The 24,062-nt window shown below is 48.4% G+C and overlaps 1 protein-coding gene across 6 annotated transcripts in view; it reads left to right on the top strand.

Moving 5' to 3' along the window:
* RIN3 (Ras and Rab interactor 3) overlaps nucleotides 1-24,062 on the top strand; it is a 183,466-nt gene that overhangs the window by 49,046 nt on the left and 110,358 nt on the right. For 3 of the 6 annotated variants that reach the window (XM_063643955.1, XM_055288360.2, XM_055288356.2), the window contains exon 3: nucleotides 16,037-16,154. The exons of 1 other annotated variant lie outside the window; for it this stretch is intronic. In XM_063643955.1, the coding sequence (XP_063500025.1) occupies nucleotides 16,037-16,154 (118 nt within the window). Of the gene's footprint in view, nucleotides 1-10,961; nucleotides 11,221-14,908; nucleotides 15,058-16,036; nucleotides 16,155-24,062 lie in introns of those variants that run through there. 2 more of the 6 variants (XM_055288357.2, XM_055288359.2) reach the window with 2 other exon arrangements.

Here is a 24,062-nt window from a genome sequence, read left to right as displayed (position 1 = left end):
TGTTAACATCTAGCATTAGTGTGGTACATTCGCCACAATTAAGAAACTGATCTTGATACATTAGTATTAACTAAAGCCCGTACTTTATTCAGATTTCCTGAGTTTTGTTTTGTTTTTGAGACAGGTCTTGCTCTGTCACTCAAGCTGGAGTGCAGTGGCATGATCATGGCTCACTGCAGTCTACCTCCTAGGCTCAAGTGATTCTCCTGCCTCAGCTTCCTGAGTAGCTGGGATTACAGGCACACACTACCATGCCCAGCCAATTTATTTTTTACTTTTTGTAGAGACGAGGTCTCCCTATGTTGCCCAGGCTGGTCTTGAACTCCTAGGCTCAAGCAATCTTCCCACCTCAGCCTCTCATACCCCTGGAATTACAGGCGTGAGCCACCACACCTGGCCAGCTTTTACCTAACGTCTTTTCTCTGCTCCGGGATCCCATCCCACGTTACCTTTAGTCATCTTATCTCCTTAGGCTTCTCTTGGCTGTGACATTTGCTCAGAATTCCTTTGTTTTTGATGACCTTGGCAGTTTTGAGGAACAGTGATCAAGTATTTTGTAGAAGGTTCCTTAACCAGGACTTGTCTGATGGTTAGACTGGGGTTAGGGGTTTGGGGAGGAAGACCACAGTGGTAAAATATTCTATTCACATCATATGAAGGCAACAGACTCTCGGAATGACTTAACCACTGGTGATGTTGACCTTGATCAACTGCTGGGGTTGTGTTCGTAGGGTTTCTGCACTTCAAAGTGACTCTTTCCCCTACTGCCTCTCTAGACTGTACTTTTTGGAAGGCAGTCGGTGTGCTCAGCCCACCTTTAAGGAATGGGGAATTATGCTCCACCTCCTTGATTTGGTATCTAATAAATGATTTGGAATTTGTACAAGAGATTTGCCTCTTCTCTCCCATCTATTTATTTATTTATTTATTTTTTTATTTTATTTTATTTTTTTTTTTATTTTTTTTTTTTTGAGACGGAGTCTCGCTCTGTCGCCCAGGCTGGAGTGCAGTGGCGCAGTCTCGGCTCACTGCAAGCTCCGCCTCCCGGGTTCACGCCATTCTCCCGTCTCAGCCTCTCCGAGTAGCTGGGACTACAGGCGCCCACCACCACGCCCGGCTAATTTTTTGTAGTTTTAGTAGAGACGGGGTTTCACCCTGGTCTCGATCTCCTGACCTCGTGATCCGCCCGCCTCGGCCTCCCAAAGTGCTGGGATTACAAGCGTGAGCCACCGCGCCCGGCTCTCCCATCTATTTATTAAGCCATTTACTTATATCATTGTGGAATCAGGGGTACTTTTATACTTTGGACTGTAATCCAATACTACTTTAATTATTTTGTTGCTCAAAGCGTTCCAACTTTGGCCCCTGGGAGTCCTTCAGTTGGCTCCTGTATGCCTTTGACACACTGCCCTCACTGTGCATGTGGGTGTGTGTTTTGTTTTTTGGAACACATCGTTATTTCCTGGCAATATAAGATAGTCCACACTCATCTTATATATTTCCTGCCCCAGTCCTAGAATCAGCCATTTCTCCAAGAAGCCCTCATTCCTTTTATACAGAATGATATTAGAAACCAAGATCTGGGCACCACAGGTGTTTGTTGCTACTGGATTGTCAGTTGCTTCTAGGCCAAGGTGGTTTTTAATAAAAGAAACCTCTTTTAAGGTTGCTTTTGGTGGCGAAGGAGGTGAAAGGTTGGCTCAAAAGTTGTAGTAACCTGAGTTGTGATATAGACCAGCCATCTAGGTGGTTCAAGGCACCCTCCCTAGGTGTGAGCCCAAGGATTACCAATTCTGTTCAGTATTAGTTTGGTAAAAACCTTCAGTGGGCCAGGTGCAGTGGCTCCTGCCTAGAATCCCAGCACTTTGGGAGGCCGAGGCGGGTGGATCACTGGAGGTCAGGAGTTCAAGACTAGCCTAGCCTGGCCAACATGGTAAAACCACATCTCTGCTAAAAATAGAAAAAAATAGCCAGGAGTGTGGCAGGCGCCTGTAATCCCAGCTACTTGGGAAGCTGAGGCAGGAGAATTGCTTGAACCCGGGAGGCAGAGGTTGCAGTGAGAAAAGATCGCACCACTGCACTCCAGCCTGGGCAACAAGAGCAAAACTCTGTCTCAAAAAAAAAAAAAAAAACCTTCAGTGAAGCCTCTCTGTTGTGAGACCAGGGAAAAAGGTATAATCATCAATTATTGCAGGATTACTTTGGACTAAGCACCATCTCTCATTTTTCCAACAACCCTGCAAAACAGGGGTGTGATCTCTATTCTATAAGTGAGGAAACTCAGCTCTGAGATGGTAAGAAGCCTGCCTGAGTCATATGGCTACCAAGTTGTGGAACTTGATTTAAACCCACAACTGACTGTCTCCAAAAGCTTCAAAAAAACAGTGTCTTGGCCTCACCCCCAGAAATGCTTCTCTCTTTGTTTTGGAGTGAGCCTCAGCCATCAGCATGTTTTAAAAGCTTCCTGGGTAATTCTGCTATGTAGTCAGAATTGAGAATTGCTGCTCTGTGCTATGCTAATGGGAAAGGTGGGCCTCAGTTTCCCCATATGTAAAATAAAGATATTGGGCACTATGTCCTTTTATTCCATTTCCAGTCCTCAGTGGTTCTGAGGATTTGTGGCTTGACTTTCTTACATCTCTGTACACACACGAACACACACCCACACACACACACCCCTAAGCTCTGTCAGAGTCAGGACTGAGGAATATGAGGACCTTTGTCCAGGATGGGCCCCAGCCACTGGACTGCCAGCCTCTGCAGGCACAGCCCCTGTGGACGTAGCCTCTCAGAACAGCCAGACACTTCTGTTTCTGCCCTAATGGGCATGATTGGAAATTTTCCCTAAGCAGCTGGAAAATAATCCTAAAATAACAGAAGTGGAAAAGCAGATAGTTCTGAATTGTCCAGGCCAAAAATGAATAGTAAAAACAAAACCCCTTATGGTGCTTTTAGCTTTGGATAAAAATCCAGATGTATTTACTTGGAGAGGAGGAGGGGAGTGTGGTGGCTGCATAATTCTCTCCCTAAGCATATTCTGTCCCAGCTGTTAGTGAAATAAGTTGGTCTTTCCAAAACTCACCCTGGCTGAAGATAGACAGGAAGAGGGTCTGAAGACTGGTGGTACCATTTCCTGGATTGCGCTAATTTACCATGAAACTCACCCTCTTGCAAGCCTCTTAGGGAGTGGGAAAGACCCTCAGGGCACTGAGGCTAGAAGAGTATCTTCTAGAAGAAAGGAGTCCTGGAATTGTTCAGCCTACTTCCCTTGCTATAGACTGGAAAAAGCCAGTTCAGAAAGGGGAAGTGACTTGCTTAAGGACACAGAGCAAACCAATGTCAGAACTAGGAAGGACATAAGTGTCTGACCCCCAGCCCAGTGTTCTTACCACTGCCCGCTGTTTTTTTGGTGGGGGGTTGCTTGGGGGAGTCCTAAATCTTCAAAGAAAATCGGACTCTCACAGTGGCAAGAGCCCAGCAGTTTGTACAATTGATGGAGGAGGATTTTTCTGCTTTCTGAGGGTCCCTAATGCAATGCAATGAGGGATGAAAAATGGAGGAAACACACACACACACACACACACACACACACACACACACGAAGGAACAGCTGACTCAGCAAGGCACCAGACCAGGCTTGTTCCCAGAGAGGAGAGAGGTTGAGTAAGGACACTGGGCCTAGCAAACTTCGTTAGTGGCTAATCAGGGAAGGCTTTCAGGAGCAGTGGCCGATGGAGGGCCCGCCGTGGGCATGAATGTGAACTGCTCTGTTTGTAGGAGCCCCTGGCAGCCCCCTGTGAGTGTCCTGGAGGTGGACAAAGATGGCCCCAGCACTGGCACTTGTCTCCCTGTGTTCCCTCACTGCCCCACCTGGCTCATCTGCTCTGCCTGGCTAATCTTCCCATCGAGGTTGAGCCCTGAAGTCTGGAGCTGCCCATCAGTATGCCTTTCCCTGTCCAGGGTGCCCCCTGTCCTGCCCTGTTGCCCTTTTGATTCATGTAGCCATCCATGAACACTGACATCAGGAATGCTAGGGGCTTTGTGACATTCGTTCTCAGGGCCAGGAGGCGGGTAGAGGGGGTCTAGGGAAGGAAGTGTTACCAGAAAGGGGTCCCAAGCCAGACCCTAAGAAAGAGTTCTTGGACCTCAGGCAAGAAAGAATTAGGGCCAAGTCCAAAGAGTAGAGTGAAAGCAAGTTTATTAGGAAAGTAAGGGGATAAAGAATAGCTTCTCCATGGGCACAGCAGCAGCATGGGCTGCTCAAATGAATATGCTTAGAGTTATCTCTTGATCAAACAAGGGGTGGATTATTCATGAGTTTTCTGGGAAAGAGGTAGGCATTTCCTGGAGCTAAGGGTTTCCCCTCTTTTTAGACTATATAGGGTAACTTCTGGACTGCTATGGCATTTGTAAACTGTCGTGGTGCTGGTGGGCGTGTCTTTTAGCTTGCTAATACATTATAATTAGCACATAATGAGCAGTGAGGATGACCAGAGGCCACGTTCATTGCCATCTTGGTTTTGGTGGGTTTGGGCTGGCTTCTTTACCACATCTTGTTTTATCAGCAGGGTCTTTGTGACCTGTGTCTTGTGCTGACCTCCTGTCTCATCCTGTGATTAAGAATGCCTAACCTCCTGGGAATGCAGCCCAGCCGGTCTCAGCTGCCCCAGCCCCTATTCAAGATGGATCTGCTCTTGAGCTATAAGAAAGTCAAGATGGATCACCTCTGACAGAAGTACCACATATTGACGGCTTACTATGTAGCAGGCACTCTGCTGATACCACCTGTGCAGGCTTTTCAATGATCCTTTGAGGCACTGGGTTGGTGGTGAATGCATTCAACTTCAAGTAACAGCAAGCCTGGCTATGGTAGCTTGAGCCATAAGGATGCTATTGTTCATCTAGTGGGAAGTCTGGAAGTTGGGGTCCAGGGCTAGTTTAGCAGCTCTTTGATGCCTTCAGTTCCCACTGTGTTCCCTCACTACTCCGCCCGGGCTTCTCTCTACCTTTCTATTCCTCCATCTTCAAGGTGTTGGCTTTTAGTCCTCAGGTTTCTCACCTCATGGTTGCAAAATGGCAGCTGCAGCTCCAGACACCTCACCCATTCAAAGGCAGGAGGTCACAGGCAAATGGCTTTCTCCTCCTAGGCTCTGCATTATTGTTAGGGAACACATGTTGTTCCAAATGCTTTATTGACCACCCGTGATGTGACGAAGGCTAGGAAAGGGGGTGAATGGCCAAGGAGAGCAGGATGGTCAAGATCGGCTCTGACCAAATGTGACACATCTCCTGAGTCAGGGTACGTTGCCACCGGAGCCAGAATCAGGGTCTGTTAGCAAGGAAGGGGAGAGGGGACTGGTTCTTGGGGAGCTAACTCAGTAAGTATCACAGGCAGGGACTATTATGACCCCATTTCACAGAAAAAGAAGCCGCCCAGAGAGCTCAGATAGCTCCAAGTGGCTAACTAAGGACTAAACTTGGAAAGTTTGGCTCCGGAGCATGCAGGCAGAAGGTCTTACATGAAAGGGTTCAAGGCCCAATACTCTGGATCTGCCGCTTGAATGCCCGTCCCCTTTCCCGTCTCCTTACCAATCTGCACCTCACACTATTTTCTCATATACATAGAGGGTGTGATATTCAGAGCCTCAGGGAAGGAGCTGTTGCAGGTATCTAAAATCCCTAGCCTGGTGCCTGGCATGGAGTGTATGCTTATTTAACACCAGTGAGTTGGTTGGGCTAGAGGTTATGTATTGTAGTGGTCACAAACATGGCCTGGAGGTCACGTGTCTTGCATTTTTCTTGTTCTGGCTCTGACACTAACAAGTGATGTGACCTCAGGAGGTCATTTTGCTTCTCTGGGTTTCTTTGGCTGTAGAGTGAGGGGCTGGACCACATCACTGGCTTTGAAACTTTCCCGCTGAGCTATGCGTATTCGTCAGCAATGCCTGATGGAAGAGAGTAGGGAGATACCCAAAGGTGGAGGCCCCATGTCCGTATACCTCATGGCTCTACCATTACCTACTTTACATAACAAACCAACCCAATATTCAGTGGCTTACAACAGTCACAATTCTATGGCTCAGCAATTTGGGCTGGGTTCAGCTGAGTGGTTCTTCTGTTAGTCTTCTCTGGGGTCAGTCATGCAGCTGCAATCATCTGGCAGCTTGACTAGAGGGGGATGGTCTATGATGGCCTCACTCATGTGTCTTGCGGTGGGTGCTGGCTGTTGGCTAGGCCACACAACTCCAGCTGGCTAGCTCAGGCTTCTTTACATGACAGCATGGTCCAAAGGGTGACATGGAAGCTGCATGCCTCTTGAAGTCCAAGCCTCTTCTGCTGCATTTTTTTTTTTTTTTTTTTGGTCAATGCCAGTCCCAAGGCCATGCTATTTTCACCAGGAGGTGAAAATAGACTCCATCTCTTGATAGGGGAAGCGGCAAAGACTTTGTGGCTCTTTTTAATCTACTGTGGAGATGAATGCTCTTTCAGTCCTTTTTCCTGTCTCTTTGGTCCAGCTGCAAGCATAGTAATAATCCCATTAATAGTTGTCATTTATTTGTCTAATGATATTAGGCACTTAAAATCATAGCATGTGACTTGGATCAGTAAATGAGAGCAATCTATCATAATAATAATTAATAATTAGGATTATAAGTTATTAAGTACATTTTCTGTGCCAGGCATTTTATATACATGATCAGCAATTCTCACAGCAACCCTGAATGATGGATATTATTGTCCTCATGTTCAGATGAGGACATTGAGACCCCAAGAAATAAAAGTAACTTGCCCACAGCTGGTGAGGGGCAGAGGTAGTATTTGTGTTTCACTGTGTCTCTAAACAGCTGGCTGCAGGGGGCAGAAAGGGAGAAGTAAGGTGGGCTGTGAGACTTTTCACATGGAAACCCCAAAGGTGTTGGAGAAGGGGCTCTGGGTGGTCCTTCGGCTCTCCACCCCACCATGTACTCACCTGTAACAGCCATCATGGGCAACATCCCCTTGGAGTATGACCTGGGAACACCCAATCAGGGAGTGGGCAGGGGGGCGATATGGATATAAACAACTCGTGAAGATGGCTGCTGCCTGACACTGACTTGGGCCAAACTCTGCCAGGTTTAAGCCGAGATAATTTACCATAATCTAAAATGTTCTTCAGGCATCACTGCGGCACAGTGATGCTGTTTTTGAGGTGCTGTCTGTGAATACCTTCTAGAAGGGTCTCCATGACTAGCTCAGCAGCTAAACCTCCCCAGAGAGGAACAGAACAGACCTTCTTATTCCAGTTGGCCAGGGCAGACCACTGACCTGGGCTCTGCCCACAGCAGGTACCTGTCAGTGTCACCCTCACCCATGGCCACCTGGGCGGGAAATGTCAGAGGACTCCTGGAGCCACGCCAAACTCAGAGTCCCTCCCTGCCCCACTCTCCATCGTAAACTCACAGCCTCCAGCCTCCTCTGCCCCAGGCCAGTGCCTTATCATGGTTGTCAGTCAAAAGACAAGAGCCACATGAGAGCCCTTTGGCCATGCTGAAAGGGTGGGTGATGGGTTCAGAACTGGGGACTGGCAGAGTCCAACTCGGGGACTTTCCAGCCCTGTCGACACGCTGTGTAGTTAACACAGCCCAATAGCAAGAGAGGAGCGAGATGCTTCACCATGTGGTGGGAATGCCTGGCCCTAGTCCTGCTCTGGCAGTTGCCACTGTGTGGCTCTGGGGAGGACTGAGTGATACCAGTCCTGGTGCCTGTAAGGCGCCTGGCCCAGTGTGCACACGCCAGCTGCTGTTTTAACTTATGCCTCCGTACTGTGGACTTGAACCACTCTCTCTTTAGTTTATAATCCTGCATTGCCTCCTCTTGCCCTGGATCTGTAAGTTTCATCTCTTCTGGGGTCAGGCAATCCCTTCTGATTCTCTTTCACAGTAAACACACATGGTGGACAGACCCCCAGATCTAGGTGGAGCCTGAGACCAGGAGACAGAAGCACAAAACCAGCTGCGGGTGGGGTGAGTGGAGCATGGTCCTCAGTGAGCATCCTGTTGGCTGCTTTCCTCTGCAGCTTCTCCATTCATCTTCCAACGAGAGAGGCAGGGCCTTGGTTTCATTTTTTGTTTCTGCTGGGTGGTGGCAGGTGTTGCCACCCCCATTTACGGACAAGAACACGGAGGCTCAGAGAAACCACACAATCACCCAGGGTCCCAGGGCTGGTAACTGGCTGCTCAGGGTTGTCTGAGAGCCCAGAAAGAAATGCAGTTTGTGGGCCTGTCCCCAGCTGGAGCATCTCCCTCTGAGAGCTCCTGCCTTTTTTTTTTCTTTCTCTCTTGGAATGTTAGGATGGAGAACAGGGTCCATGTCTGAACAAAGTGAGAAAACCTAGAAATAGCTATGGGCTGGGTGTGAAAGAGCCAATTCAATGCAGAGCAGCATCGAAGGACAGCCTAGTTGAATCCAGCAACCAGGATTTGTCATGCCAGTCACCCTAGGGAGAGATCAGTGGGGACTAGGGGCATCAAAATAGTAAGGGGAGAAAGTAACCATCAGTAGAGTAAAAATATGTATGTTGTACTGTGACCCTGGCCCGTGTAGACCTGCACCCTCCAACAAGAAGTCTACCCTTACTATAGGCAAGGGTCTTCTATTTTATTTTCTTTTGTTTCATTCTGGAAAAAGAAATTTTGGGTAGCAGTCGCACTAATGGGTCATGACCTGCAGTTCGAAAAACACCGCCCTTCCTTCCTGTGCCATCCCTGGTACCTAAAGATGGGGCAGCCCTGCCATGTGCCTGTGCTTCTAACCAGTGACCTGGGTGTGTGTTCCCTGCACGTGCACCACAAAGAGAGCACTTTCCCAGTGTGGACAGAAATCTGCAGTTTGGTTGCAATTTAGGAGGGCTCCAGCCTCAGCTTCCGTCCTGGCCTCAGGGTCAGGGGTCAAAGTTTGCCTTCCCAGGGGCACCACTGGCTCCTGCTCTGCCTTTCTTTCCATGTCCTGTTCAGCAGAAAGGCCCTGGGGGCACCCCAGAGTTCGCTCGTGGCAGATACACACACACACACACACTCACACACACACTGTCCACCTTAACTAATGACATTCAGGCCAGGCGCGGTGGCTCACACCTGTAATCCCAGCACTTTGGGAGGCCAAGGTGGGCGGATCACTTGAGATCAGGAGCTAGAGACCAGCCTGGCCAATATGATGAAGCCCAATCTCCACAAAAATACCAAAATTATCCAGGCATGGTAGCACGCACCTGTAGTCCAAGCTACTTGGAAGGCTGAGGCGGGAGAATCACTTGAACTCTGGAGGCAGAGGTTGCAGTGAGCTGAGATCACACCATTGCACTCCAGCCTCAGCGACAAAGTGAGACTCTCTCAAAAAAAGAAAAAGAAGTGACATTCAGAAAATGTGATTAACTATGGAGTTTATTTTACCATAAAGCACCTTGAGGGTAGCCACCCGGGAGACACCGACTCCATATGAACAAGGCCAGCGTTGAAGGTGAAGTTAAGGTTTTACTTATACAGGCAGAGACAGAGAAGTTTTAGCAGGATGACATTTTCCATATGAGACCACTGCATGCCCCAGTGATTTGATTGGTTACAGATTGCTACAACCTAGGAAGATTACTTTATTACTCCTGTTAAATTAAGTTTAGCCTAACGCTGCCTCCTTACGTATTTGAAGTTCTGTCTAAAGGTTTTTCTGGACATAGTGAACTGTAACCTAACTGGAGGTGTAAACAGACTGTAAAATACTCCTGTGGCAATCACTGAGTCTTGGCCAGTCAAAGGTGGCCAGCTGGTCCAACGGTGTTCAAATAAGGCAAATGCCGAGCTGTAACCAATCCAGCTGTTTCTGTACCTCACTTCCAGTTTTTGTCCATTACTTTCCTTTTACTGTCCATAAATCTTCCACTACATGGCTATATTAGAGTATCTCTGAACCTATTCTGGTTCAGGAGTTGCCCGATTTGTGAATCATTCTTTGCTCAATTAAATTTTGTGAAATTAATTGGTCTAAGGTTTTTCTTTTAATACTCCATAAGAAGGGGAGTGTTCTGAGGGGGTCGTATCTCTGCTGCTGTTTGGTCTTCAATATTTACAAGAAATCAGCTGCAGAAGTTGCAGTTGCAGGCAGTGTTACTCAGGCTACAAAGCCACATTCCTCTCAAGGCTCTAAATAATTTGAAGTTCCAACAGCTTTAAGTCCCAATTATTTTAAGTTTGAATTTAATTTCACAACACTCACCCACACTCACACACAGACACTCACTCACAATTTTCTGACACAAGCTGGGTGTCCAACAATTTGGACACTGGCCAGAGTTAGTGCAGACTCCACGGGCTGTTCCTCCGTCAGATGCCAGCCACAAGTGGGCTTCCCAGGCAACCTGCACTTCTGTCCAATTTGGCTTCAAATTCAGGAGTTCCCATGATCCCCATTCAGGTTTGATAATCCGATAGGACAACTCAAAGACTCACAAAGTGTTATACTTCCAATTACAGTTTTGTATAAAAGATACAGCACAGGAACCACCAAAGGGAAAAGGCACATAGGGTGAGGTCTGGGGCGGGGCAGCCACAGAGTCCCCATCACCTCTCCTCCTATTCGCAGGGGGAGTCCAGACGGGTCTGCAGCATCCTCAGTTCTTGCCTCCTCAGAAGAAAGAATTTGACCAAGGGGGCATAAGGCAGAGTGAGAGACCGAGGCAAGTTTTAGAGCAGGAGTGAAAGTTTATTAATAAAGCTTTAGAGCAGGAACAAAAGGAAGGAAAGTACACTTGGAAGAGGGCCAGGTGGGCGACTTGAGAGATCAAGTGCATGGTTTGGCCTTTGACTTAGGGTTTTCTGTGTTAGCGTGCCTCCAGGGTCTTGTGTCCCTTCTCCCCCGAGTCTGAGTGGGCTTCTTCCCTTGGGGCGGGCTGTCCTCATGCGCAGTGGTCCGCCAGCACTTGGGAGGGGCCACATGCGCAGTGTGTTTACTGGAGTTGTGCGCATACTCATTTGAGGCCTTCTTCCCTTACCAGTCCGGTGTTTCTAGAAGAAGGTCCTATACCAGTTACACTCCGCCATTTTGCCTCTTAGTGCTCATGCTTGAGCCCACGGACACAATTTGTGAGATGTTATCGAGAAGATGCTGATCACCAGTTTTCAGGTTTTTTCTATCTCTTGGGTGACTGTGTTTCCCTGGCGTGCCAGCTGCGACCAATTATTAGAGAGACAGGTAATAACCGCCTGCCCATCATCTGATGGTCACCTGACATTCCTGGTGGGGGAGGGGACTCTCCTGCCCTGCTCATACCTGACTACCTACTGTAACATTTTCCCTTCAAGAGTCTAAGACCCCAATTGCTTGGGGAAAGTGGATGGTCATCTTTCGTAACTGCTTCCTGCAGTTATAGAGAGGGGCGGTGGTGGTGGTTCTGTGGGTCTTGGCCTCTGCTAGCTGTCTGGGCAGTGTGGCTCCGTGGGTTGGTGAAAGCAGTATCCAGCCAGGTCCAAAGGAGATGGACAGAACGTTGCCTCTGTCATGTCCCACTGATGGGAAGTCTAATGGTCTCCTGTAGAAAGGTGACTCTTTTTTTTGCTCTTTTTTTTTTTTGAGATGCAGTCTTGCTGTGTTGCCCAGGCTGGAGTACAGTAGTGCAATCTTGGCTCACTGCAACCTCTGCCTCAGCCTCCTGGGTAGTTGGGATAACAGGCATGCACCACTATACCTGACTAATTTTTGTATTGTTAGTAGAAATGGGGTTTCACCATGTTGGTCAGGCTGGTCTCAAGCTCCTGACCTCAAGTGATCCACCTGCCTCGGCCTCCCAAAGTGCTGGGATTACACGCATGAGCCACTGTGCCCGGCCAGAAGGGTGACTTTTGAATATTGAGGGGACGGCATCTCTCACTGAGGATCAGCTGGAGACAAATCAGGCTATTAGATTTAGAAGAATGTCAAAACAAAATAAGTGGGTGAGGACAGCTCCAAAAAATCCCAAGGTTGGTGACACACCCAGGTAGCTAACACTCCTAGAAGCTGGGTGCATCTTCCTCCCAACACATCAGTGTGTTCACCAGCCAGAAAGTCCAGAGGTTTTATTTCAGAGGCATGATTGATTAAATCATTGGCCATGTGATTGAACTCAGTCTCCAGTCCCCTTCTGTTGGTCACACGGGGGCGCCGAAGGTTCCAACCCTCTAAGCAGGTGCTTAGTCTTTCTGTGGCCAGCCCCTCCCTTGAATCTAAGGTCCCACCAGGAGTCCCTGTTTAATAGCAGAAACTCAGGTAAGGTCAAAAGGGGCTCATTATGAATAATAAAAGACACTCTCATCTCTCAGGAAATGCCAAGGGTTTTTGAAGCTCTGTGCCAGGATTGGGTACAAAGACTGGCTATGTGTTTCTGTCTTACTATATACCACACACACTCACATTCCCTTATGCACTGCTGGTTCCCATAGGCCTGGTGGCCAAGGAGGCAGCTCCACCTTGAACCTCCATAGAGGCAAAGCAACCTCATTTCTTTGAAAGACACCACGTCCTGGTGTCAGTTCAATTTCAGGTGAATGCACTAGTTCATGGATGCTGCAGCTCCAAGTAGGGTGACGATTTGGCAGGAGCCGAGGCTTGTCTCTGAGCCTCTGAGTGGAGAGCCAGGCCTGGCAGAGGCATCTAGAGGTAAGCCGATGTCCAGCAGGAACACCTTCCAGGCAGGCACCACCCCCACCCCCGCCGTGAAGCAGCGTCGTTTGTCTGGGGTAATACCTGAGGTTTGTTTCCTCACACCAAGGAAATAAACGACACGGACACACAAGGAATGAGGTTAAGGGCGGAGGTTTAAAAGGTGAAAGAAAGAGAAAAGCTCTCTCCTGCAGAGAGAGGGGGTCCTGAACGGGTCTTTCGGTCCATGGTGAAGTGCAGGAGGTTTTATAGATGAGCTTGAGGAGACAGTATCTGATTTACATAGAGTACCAGAGATTGGCTGGACAGGTGTGTCATTTGCATTGCATGCAACGAAGCTGGCAGCCCTACCCTAATCTTTTATTATGTAGATGGATTCTCTACCTGGACATGTTGCCTGCCTTTCTACTGTACACGTGGTGACAAAGAAAAGGGAAGATGGAGCCTCCATGTTAAACATACCTGACTTCCAGGTAGCCCTTTTCTATTGGCACAGCTGCCGGCATTCACCCGTGCAAGCTTCCAGCTTGTTTGTCTATGTTTGCAGCTTGAGTTTTCGGGCCGTTCTTTGTTAAAAAAGAAATGATTTGGGGCTGCTTTTTGTTAAAAGGGAAGCTCACCAGAGGACTCTGTTACCCTCACTATCTGCCTAAATAATTTCTTTTTAGCTCCTGTATCACCAGGAGTACCCCTTCCATCGCCCCCCTTTGCTCCTGGTTCTAATTCTCTCTTCATCCTGCTCTGCTGGAGGAGAGCGGCTGCTAAAAACTCATTTCCAGCCTCGGTTTGGTGACTAATGATTCATTGTGCTGCTGCTCTGGAAGGGCCATACACTCTCACGGAGACCAGGATCTTAAGCCTCAGGGCCACCCTCTGTAAGCCAAGTGGAGGCAAAATTGAGCACTCAGGATCTAGAGTTGAAGGTCCTGAGTTTCAGGTCTCAGCTCCACCACTTACAACCCTGTGATTATGAGCATTACTTGCCTCTCTCTGCCTCAGTTTCCTCATCTATAAAATGGGAATAACCATAGTGTCTCCCCCATAGGTTTAATAGGAGAATTAAGTGAGATCATAGAATCTAATGCACTAGTATTTGGGTTTGGGCCAGACTAGAGAGGCCATTAATCAATAATATTGATATGGTTATAGTATTTTATTAACAATTATATATAACAACTATAAAATAACAATGATTATGATGATACAGCAATATAGTAATATTAGTAATCAGTACAATGGCAGCAGAATTTGGGATATCACCAGAGCAGGGTCAGGACAGAGGGCTCCTCAGGAGCCTCCTTGCTTGGGGCCGTATCCTCGTGTTACCAGAAAGGGCTCCCCATCCAGACCCCAAGAGAAGGTTCTTGGATCTGACACAAGAAAGAATTTGGGGTGAGCCCACAGAATAAAGTGAAAGCAAGTTTATTAGAGAAGTAAAGAAGCAAAGAATGGCTGTTCATCCTGGTACACTGTCTCATACTCATGCTCCACTGATTATGCTTATGGTTATTTCTTGATTATTTGCTAAACAAGGGGTGGATTATTCATGGGTGTTCCAGGAAAGGGGTGGGCAATTCCAAGAACTAAGGGTCCTCCCCTTTTTAGATATAGGGTAATTACCCGACGTTGCCATGACATCTGTAAACTGTCATGGCACTGGTGGGAGTGTCTTTTAGCATGCTGATGCATTATAATTAGCACATAATGAGCAGTGAGGACGACCAGAGGTCACTTTGGTCACCATCTTGGTTTTGGTGGGTTTGGGCCGGCTTCTTTACCACGTCCTGTTTTATCAGCAGGGTCTTTGTGACCTATATCTTGTGCCCACCTTCTATCTCCTCCTGTGACTTAGAATGCCCTAACCTCCTGGGAATGCAGCCCAGCAGGTCTCAGCCTTATTTTACCCAGCCCCTATTCAAGATGGGGGTCACTCTGGTTCAAATGGACACTCAGATATCCCAGTGTCCCTGCTCCCCAGCCTGCCTTCAGCAACCTTGGCCAGACACCTAGTTTTCCAAACTCTAACCCAGAAGCTTGGGGCTGGAGTGGGAGAGGCTTAAGCTCCAGGGGTGGGATCAAGACAGGAGCGGGGAGGGGAAGACACGGACCAAGTCCTTCCCCTATCGAGGGATGCCCCCTCCCCCTTCCTGAGGAAGCTGTGCTACAGGAGGCTGGGGAGAGTCCAGAAGGTGTCACCTGGAAAGGAGGGATGAGCTTGCTGAGACCTGCCAAGACTCAAAGGACATTTTAAAACAGCAGAGTTTGTGAAAGGCAGCAGAATCCCGCTCCCCATGCTTGCCCTCGGGACCCTCACTGGAGCAGAACCATTTCTCAGAGCGTGAGAAGGAGAAGCGAGTGTCCGTGAACATGCTGGCTCTGGGTGAGACCTCGGCTAGCGTTTGGTTTCTAGAGCACAGCTGCATCCTCACGGCCTAGAACCATAGTTTTATCAGAAGAGAATAAACCCACAGCAGAAGCAAGTCTTCCTGCTCAGGACTTGGGGTCTGCATGCAGAGGCCTCGTGGCATGGAGGTCCCAAGCGTTGACACCACTGTCTGGGGGCCGAATCCAGTTCTTCCCTTACAGCTGTGAGACCTTGGCCAGGATCACCTTTCAGGGCGTGTCCTGTGGGCCAAGCCCTAACGGGTATTAACTCAGTCAGTCATCACACCAGCTTGAGGAGGGGATGTCCTGTTATAGTCAGAGAGTACCTCAGTTCCTTCATCTGTAAAATGGGGATAATAATAAAACTCATGGGGTGATGGAGAGGATGGAGCAAGTTACTATATGTGGAGTTGTCATAACAGCTCCTGTCACAGCGAGAGCTCTGTATTAAGTATTAGCTATTTTTATTTTTTCAGGGGAAAAAAAGGTGTGAATGGACTAATATCTGTGATCGTTTCCAGCAGCCTCCCCCAGAGCATACGTGCTGGGGTGAGAGTTGAAATTCAACCTGACTCCCGTACATTAGAGCTTTTCTGAGTGTAGATTCAAGACTGCTCACATAAGAGCCAGCCAATTCCAGCCCCACTTACAGAACCAGCGTCTCAGGGGGCGGGGGCATAGGGATTTTAAGAACTCCCCCCGCCACGGACTCTGTGCCTCCAATACCCTTACAGAAACGTTGACTTCATTGAACCCCTCAGTGGGCGAATGAGAAACTGAGCATGCAGGATCCTCAATGTGGACATGGGCCAGGTGACACAAGGCTCTTGGGGCAGAATCCCCAGTGTCCCTGAGGCATCCTTGATCTCCCTAGCCTGCCTCATCATTTCAGGAACCTTCCAGATGACTTCCGTCTCATGGTTGTCCTCCTCACCTTCACCCAAATCTTTAATTCACAGAGCTGCATCCCCTTCTTCGGTTTCAGATGTTCCTGGTCCGCCGGGACAGCAGCTCGAAGCACCTGGTGCTCTGTGTCCACTTTCCTTCCCTGAACGAGAGCTCGGCCGAGGTGCTCGAATACACCATTAAGGAAGAAAAGTCGAGTAAGTACCCGTCTTCTCTGTTTTCACTTTGACCACACGGCAGCAGCAGCAGCAGAGAGGCTGCACCTTCTAACCACAGACTCTCCCGTATGCACTGATGGTGTTTAAAATTAGAAGGAGGAAAAGCTTTCAGTCACTGAAGTTACTTAGCCAGACTTGTTTTGAACTCAGTTCATCATCCAAAGTCAGTGTGAATTTCCACTCACCCTCGTCGCAGCTGGTTGGCTTTGCATTCTCATGGCCACATTGAAGTTTCTTCTTGTTAGCTCAATGCAGGGATGCTGGAGAAAGGGAAGAAAAGGAGAAGAAATGTCTGCACCCTTGAGTCCTAGTGTCAGCTCAGCACACACTCAATCCGTGATTGCAGACAAGTCACTTAATCTTTCTGAGCCTCAGTTTTCTCTTCTGTCAAGTGGACATAATAGTCACAGAGCTTTTTTGAGGGTCAAATGGACAAACACTTTGAAAGACAAAAATCTGGGCCAGGCTTGATGGCTCACACCTATAATTCCAACACTTCAGAAGGCAGAGGCAAGAGGATTTCTTGAGCTTAGGATCTGGAGACTAGCCTGGGCAACATAAAATAAAAATAAATAAGCCAGGTGTGGTGGCATGCACCTGTGGTCCCAGCTACTTGGGAGGCCGAGGTGGAAGATTGGCTTGAACCAGGGAGGGTAAGGCTGCAGTGAGCTATGATTGTGCTACTGCATTCCATCCTGGGTGACAGAGGGAGATCTCACCAAAAAAAAAGAAAAAGGAAGGACAAAAATCCTGTGTGTGCATAGTACTGCTGGAAGTAGGCATGGGCCTCAGTGGGAAAATGTTTGGGGGCCCGCTCCCTAGGGCGGATTTGTTCTGATAATACAGTGTCACCGGGTTTGGGGCCCTTGTGGACTGCTGGGCACCCATCTGTTCTAGCTTTCTCCTCCTCGCATGGTGTAACCGCTCATTGGGTACTTCTCCCCCTCTGCCCAGATAGACCCAATTTTTCATGATGGGAATTGCAACAGAGAAAGTTTGTTGTACATAAAGCCAACTAAACAGGAGACGGAGTTTTATTATTACTCAAATCAGCCTCCCTGAAAATTCAGAGGCTAGGGCTTTTTAAAGACAGTTTGGCAGGTAGGAGGGGTATGGAGGGGGAATGCTGATTGGTTGTGTCAGGGATGGAATCACAGGGAGTTGAATCTGTCTTCTTGCACTGAGTCAGTTTCTGCGTGAGGGCCACAAGACCAAACGAGCCAGTTTACTGGTCTAGGTGGCTGGCACCAGCTGATCCATAAGAAGGAATGCAGACCTCAAACACCAATCTTAGGTTTTATAATACTAACATTATCTACAGGAGCAATTGGGGACATTAGTGATCTTGTGGCCTCTGGCTACATGACTCCTGACCCATAATTTCTTTTTTTCTTTTCTTTTTTTTTTTTTTTTTTTGAGATGGAGTTTCGCTCTCGTTGCCCAGGCTAGAGTACAACAGCGTGATCTTGGCTCATTGCAACCTCCGCCTCCCGGGTTCAATCGATTCTCCTGCCTCAGCCTCCCGAGTAGCTGGGATTACAGGCATGTGCCACCACACCTGGCTAATTTTTGTATTTTTAGTAGAGATGGAGTTTCTCCATGTTGGTCGGGCTGGTCTCGAACTCCCCACCTCAGATGATCCACCCTCCTCAGCCTCCCTAAGTGCTGGGATTACAGGCGTGAGCCACCGTGCCCGGCCTTGAGCCATAATTTCTAATCTTGTGGCTAATTTGTTAGTTTTACAAAGGTGGCCTGGTCTCCAGGCAAGGAGGAGGTTTGTTTCAGGGAGAGGCTGTTACCATCTTTGTTTCAAAGTTAAACAATAAACTAAATTCCTCCCAGAGTTAGTTCGGCCTATGCCCAGGAATGAACAAGGGCAGTTTGGAGGTTAATGGCAAGATGGAATTGGTTAGGTCAGATCTCTTTCATTGTCATCATTTCCTCGTCATAATTTTTGCAAAAGCAGTTTCAACGGCCATGTGTATACATGCCAGGCATTCAGATCCAAACAGCTTCTTAGAAGAATCTATAGAATATTCCAAGCACTGGTTTACATCTCTTGTAAATGGATCCATCTCTTGTAAATGGAAGCCTTTTACCCTCGGCTAGCAGCAGAGTGACAACAGTTAAGATTCATTAAATATTCTCAAGTGTTTGTTTCTCAAGAAACATGTGTGCCTGACACTGGGAAGATGCAAAGATGAAGAAAACAGAGTTCCTGGCCTCAGGGGCCTCCAAGTCTGGTTGGAGGGTGGGGACACACTGGCATGGGGAACAGACATCACTTGTTGTGCAGTATAGCATTACTGCATTTGCATTACTGCAAAGGGACCTCTGGCTGGGGACACAGAGGATACAGGTCACTGTGGGGAGGATTCAGGAGGGTGTCAAAGAGGAAGAAGCCTCAGGCTGGGTCCTGAAGGTGAGTATATTAGTTCAATTGAAGGTTAATCTTCTAGCCCTAGAAGTAGACTAGGAAAGGAATGCAGAAGCAGGTTACCTTTCCTGCTATAAGGAGGTCTTTCCGCAGAGACCCAGAGCCCCATAGAATGGATAAAACAACTCGTTGGGCACGTTGGCTCAAGCCTATAATCCCAGCACTTTGGGAGGCCAAGGTGGGCGGATCACGAGGTCAAGAGATTGACCTGGCCAACATGGTGAAACCCCCTCTCTACTAAAAATACAAAAATTAGCTGGGTGTGGTGGCATGCACCTGTAGTTCCAGCTACTTGGGAGGCTGAGGCAGGATAATTACTTGAACCTGGGAGGCGGAGGTTGCAGTGAGCTGAGATTGCACCACTGCACTCCAGCCTGGCGACAGAGTGAGACTCCATCTCAACAACAACAACAAAAACAAAACACAACCCACACATTCATGTGTTCAGCAGAGAGTTATGGAGTGCCCACTCTGTGCCAGGCACTGTTCACTGCCTCTCAGAGCTCACTTCAGGTGGAGGGAGGGGATGATAAGCAAGTAACCATCCAGGATGACTGGCAGATGGAGAGGTGTGCTATGGGGAACGTGTAAACATGGATAATTAGCTAGCTACTGCAAGAACCAGCATAATGGCTTAAACCCAGAAACTGGTTTCCCACTCAGGCAAGATTCCTGGCCAGTGGGGAAGGAACAGGGACCCCAGTGGAAGAAGAGGCTCTGCCGCCTTCAGTGTTCAGCCTCCAGTTTCCTAGGACTGACTCCAAGCCAGTAGGCTGGAAGGGAGAAAGAGCATGGAGAAGGCTTGTGGTCGGGTCTTCCTGCCAAGGCCTAGGAGTGGGTGTGTCACCTGTGCCCCATTCCATTGGCTAGAACTTGGTCACAAGATCACACCTAACTGCAAGGGAAACTAGGTCCAGCCACGTACCCAGGAAAAAGAACAGCACCTGGGTTTTGAACTGCTAGAAGCCTGATCCATGGGTAGTGAGGATAGTGAGTGTGGGGTTGGGGCAAATCATTTATATAGCAAACTTGATTGACCTCTCCGTCTTGTGAAGTCCAGTGGGGAAGAAAGTGTGAGGTTCTCAAAGAAGGAAGAGAGTGTTATGGTTTTCCCAGACCAAGTATACAGCACCCTTTGATGACAGCAGAAGAGATAGGACTATTTGGGGCATCCACTGCTCTCCAAGAACCTGAGTGCCTTCTCATTTGGCCAGGGCCAGGCCTTCTTAGCAGGTGCCCCTGGGGTCACACAGCCCCTGGCTGTGCTTATGGTCTCCCATGAGATAGAGAGGACCATCGCCTATCTATTAGTAGATAATAGAGACCAGGAGGGTGCAGACCTGTCTCTTACTAAGAGCAGCCAGGCTTTCAGGGACTCGGCTGCCACCTGCCAGTTACCTACAACTTTCAGAAACCCTAGAGCCGAGTGTGCTCTTGAATTTCCACAGCAACATTGGGAAAGTAGCTGAGGTTGGAGGTTATGATGAGCTGAGCTTATCAGCCGGTGCTCTAGGAGCCTGAGGAGGGAGTGCTGTTCACGGGCAGGGTGGTCAGGAAGGCTTCTTGGAGGAAAGGCACATCAGGCTGGACCAGCAGACTGTCTGAAAGTTCTGCCGACGTCCTTTGCACGGTACTACTTCCCCACCTCCCCGCCCAGCCTTCAGGGTCACCAATCCACTGTCTCTCCAACCCAATGACACCCCTGGAAACCAGAACATTGTATCTGGTTTCATGTCTCATTTCCCATTAGGCACCAATGAAAAACCAGAGCTGGATGGTAGTTAAAGCAGTAAAAACAGGATTTGCTCAAAACTGTTGCAATAAGGACAAAGAGACCTCAGTATAGAACTGGGCTCAACTGTGAATACAGCATGGGCAGGTGGGGGTTATAGCCAAGGAGCAGGGTGGGAGGCAGCGGATGGAAAATCACTAAGGGGAAACATCAGGGGCAGGGAGGATTCTGGCGAAACTGACCCAACAGGATTCTTGCTGAAGGCAGGCAGGTGATCAGACAGCACCAGGGGGGATGGTGGAGGACAAGGAAACTGATCAAATATTGACAGTGATCAGATATCAAGGGAGAGGGGTTTTTCTAAACCAGTGAAGCAGGATTCTTGCTAAAACTGAATTTTAGGAGGCACAGATGGGCCTAGGAGAAGGGTCAGGAGTCTGACTAAAGTTTGGTCAAGCAAAGAATTTTTTCAGGCCTAAGGGACAAATCAAGTCACTCAGAGACAGAGATGGCCAGCCTACTTCTATGGGTTCTTTCTTCCTCCCGGGGCCGTGTGGCCGAATCTCACTTTCTATTTTTAAACTTTTAAAATTCAATGCTCAATTTGCTGAAAATATGATGAAAACCAAAAATCTTTCATGTAACCTAACTCTTCTATCATTGTTCATGTGCATTCACTATAAATACACAGATGTCATCCATAAGTTTGTGTGTGTGTGATTTTGCTATTTCCTTTTTTCCTTTTTTTTTTTTTTTTCTGAGATGGAATCTTGCTCTATCACCCAGGCTGGAGTGCAGTGGTGTGGTGTGATCTTGGCTTACTGCAACCTCTGCCTCCCGAGTTCAAGCAATTCTCCAGCCTCAGCCTCCTGAGTAGCTGGGACTACAGGCATGCGCCATCACGTCCAGCTAATTTTTGTATATTTAGTGGAAACCAGGTTTCACCATGTTGGCCAGGCTGGTCTCGAACTCCTGACTTCAGGTGATCTGCCTGCCTGAGCCTCCCAAAGTGTTGGGATTACAGGCGTGAGCCACCCCGCCTGGACTGCCGTTTCCTTGTATTACTCCATTGCTCTCTAAACCTCACTCTCCTGAGGTGAGCCACTAGGGTGCACCCTGAGAACATTAAGAAAGGAGCAGGTAACTTGTTTCTTTGCTGAGTTAATGTGCCGCCCCTGCCTCTTTGCTCTCTTCCTGTTTGATGCCCTCCTCCTTGGCACAGCAATTGAGACAGACCATGGAAGCCACACAGCTTTTTGAATCCCAGCTGTTTTCTTCTGCCTGTGTGACCTTGTGCAAGTTACTTTACCTCTCCAGGCCTCAGTTGCCTTGCCTGTAAGATGGGGATAATGATGGTGCCGCCATCACAGGGCACTGGAAAGGGTTCGTGTGTCTACACTGCTTAGGACTTTAGACGCTGTGGCCACGGTGACTGCAGTGCGGGGTGATCTGAGGGGGAAGTGGTCAAGGGAAAGGCCCAGGCCTGGAACTGGGGCCTTTTGTTGGGGTTCCCCACACAGAGCTGAGGCAAGGGAAGGAGACATGGGGATACCCCAAAAGGGGTAGTCAGCTTGATCTGTGACCCTGCTCTGTTTGAAGAAGAAACACTCGCTCTGACCACTTCCATTTCCATGTGCCTGGATTGTCCTCTAGTTTCTTGTTAAGTGTTTCCTTGAAACTCCCTGAAGCAGTCAGCTTGGGCTAGTCTTGCTGTGGTAACAAACAATCCAACCCCAGTTGCTTGCACACATGGGTGTGTACACAAAGTAAAATGAGTGTGCAGCTGGCCCTCCAACCTGTGGTTTCCACATCCACAGATTTAATCAAACATGGGTCAAAAATATTCAAAGGAAAAAAAGATGAAAAATAACAGCACAATAATAAAAATAATGTAAATTAAAATATAGTATAACAACTGTGTATATAGCATTTACATTGTATTAGGTATTATAAGTAACCTAGAAATGATTTAAAGCAGAGCTCCCCAGCCTTTTTGGCATCAGCTTCATCCATGTCCCTGCAAAGAACATGATCTCATTCCTTTTAATGGCTGCATAGTATTCCATGGTGTATATGCACCATATTTTTCCACGGATGTGATGGGGGATGGTTTCTGGGTGAAACTGTTCCACTTCAGATTATCAGGCATCACATTCTCATAAGGACCCTGCAACCTAGATCCCTTCCATGCGCAGTTCACAATAGGGTTCCTGCTCCTATGAGAATCTAATGCTGCCACTGATCTGGCAGGAGGCAGAGCTCCAGTGGTGAAGCTCGCCCTCCCAATGCTCACCCCCTGCTGTGCGCCCCAGTTCCTACCAGTTCCCTGGCCCAGGAGTTGGGGACCCCTGATTTAAGGTATACAGGAGGACGTGCATATGTTATAGGCAGATACTATGCCATTTCATATCAAGGACTTGAGCATCCTCAGATTTTGGTTTCTGAGGGTGTGGGGGGGTCTTGAAACCAACCCCCCACAGATACCAAGGGACAATTGTATTTCTCACTCAGATGACATGCCATCTGAGGCTCTTTGCAACAACTTGTGTGTATTGCAATGCAGGCTGAAGGAGCAGCACCCATCTGGGGCATTCAGGTGGGAAGAGAAAGCAGAATCCATGACTGTTCCCAAAGGTTCCACTCAGAGAAGGCAGGTGTCACTTCCCTTTGCATCTCATTGGCTAAAATAGGTCACATGGCCAGGCCAGCCTCCAATAGGATGGGAAGTCTAATCCTCCGGCATGCATGTGACCCACAGGGCGGGGTAGCCACCATTTTGAACGAGCACTATTGTGAACAACCATCCCCTGCATCCCCAGTCCTCCTCTCTGCTGCACAAAGGTGACAAGAGATGTCTTGGTCACCACTTGGCCTCACTGGGGACCCTCAGAGGCCCGATGTGTGTGGAGAGGGAGGGGATCAGCAGAAGAGGCATGGGGGCAGGGGATGTATGGGATGAAGGGCCGAGACTCAGGATGGAAGGGAGGCTAGCACAGCTGCTGAGCTGCAGCCTGCGTGTTTATGGCTGAAACAAGCCACCTGGCCAGGAGGACACTAGCTACTTTTTCATTCATGGGCTTTGAAGATGGTGACAATGACAGATTCAGGTGATGGCATGTTTCTGCTGGCCACTTTATAAAGAAGACCACTTGGCCCCATCTCCAGAAGAGGAACCATGAGATAGTGACAAATGCCCATACAGGAAGTGAGCTGCCCAGCACTCACGACCTGAGCCATTTGTCCCGTGTTTCCAGGTAGCCCCTCTTCATTCCCTGCCTATTTCCCTAGCTGTTTTGCTTTATTTATTTATTTATTTATTTATTTATTTGAGACAGAGTCTTGTTCTGTTGCCCAGGCTACAGTGCAGTGGCGCAATCATAGCTCACTGCAGCTGCAGCTGCAACTCCCTGGGCTCAAGCGATCCCCCTGCCTTAGCCTCCCAAGTAGCTGGGACGACAGGTGTGTGCCACTGTGCCTGGATAATTTTTTAATTTTTTGTAGAGATGGGGGTCTCTGTTGTCCAGGCTGGACTCAAACTGGCCTCCCGAAGTGCTGGATTTACATTTTGATTTAAATCCAGGTCAAATCTCTTTCTAGGGTAATGGGTCAGCTGGTGAAAGGGTCAAACCTAAGAGCAGAACTCAAAGGCATTCTGGGTGATGCTGACACCCATGCACATGAATCTCCACTGCCCAGGAGGACTCATCTAGAATTTCTC

Source organism: Symphalangus syndactylus, chromosome 8 (genome assembly GCF_028878055.3).
Source record: "Symphalangus syndactylus isolate Jambi chromosome 8, NHGRI_mSymSyn1-v2.1_pri, whole genome shotgun sequence".
Taxonomy (NCBI): Eukaryota; Metazoa; Chordata; class Mammalia; order Primates; family Hylobatidae; genus Symphalangus; species Symphalangus syndactylus.
The sequence above is the reverse complement of the archived record's forward strand: the minus strand, read 5'-3'. Positions and strand labels throughout refer to the sequence as shown.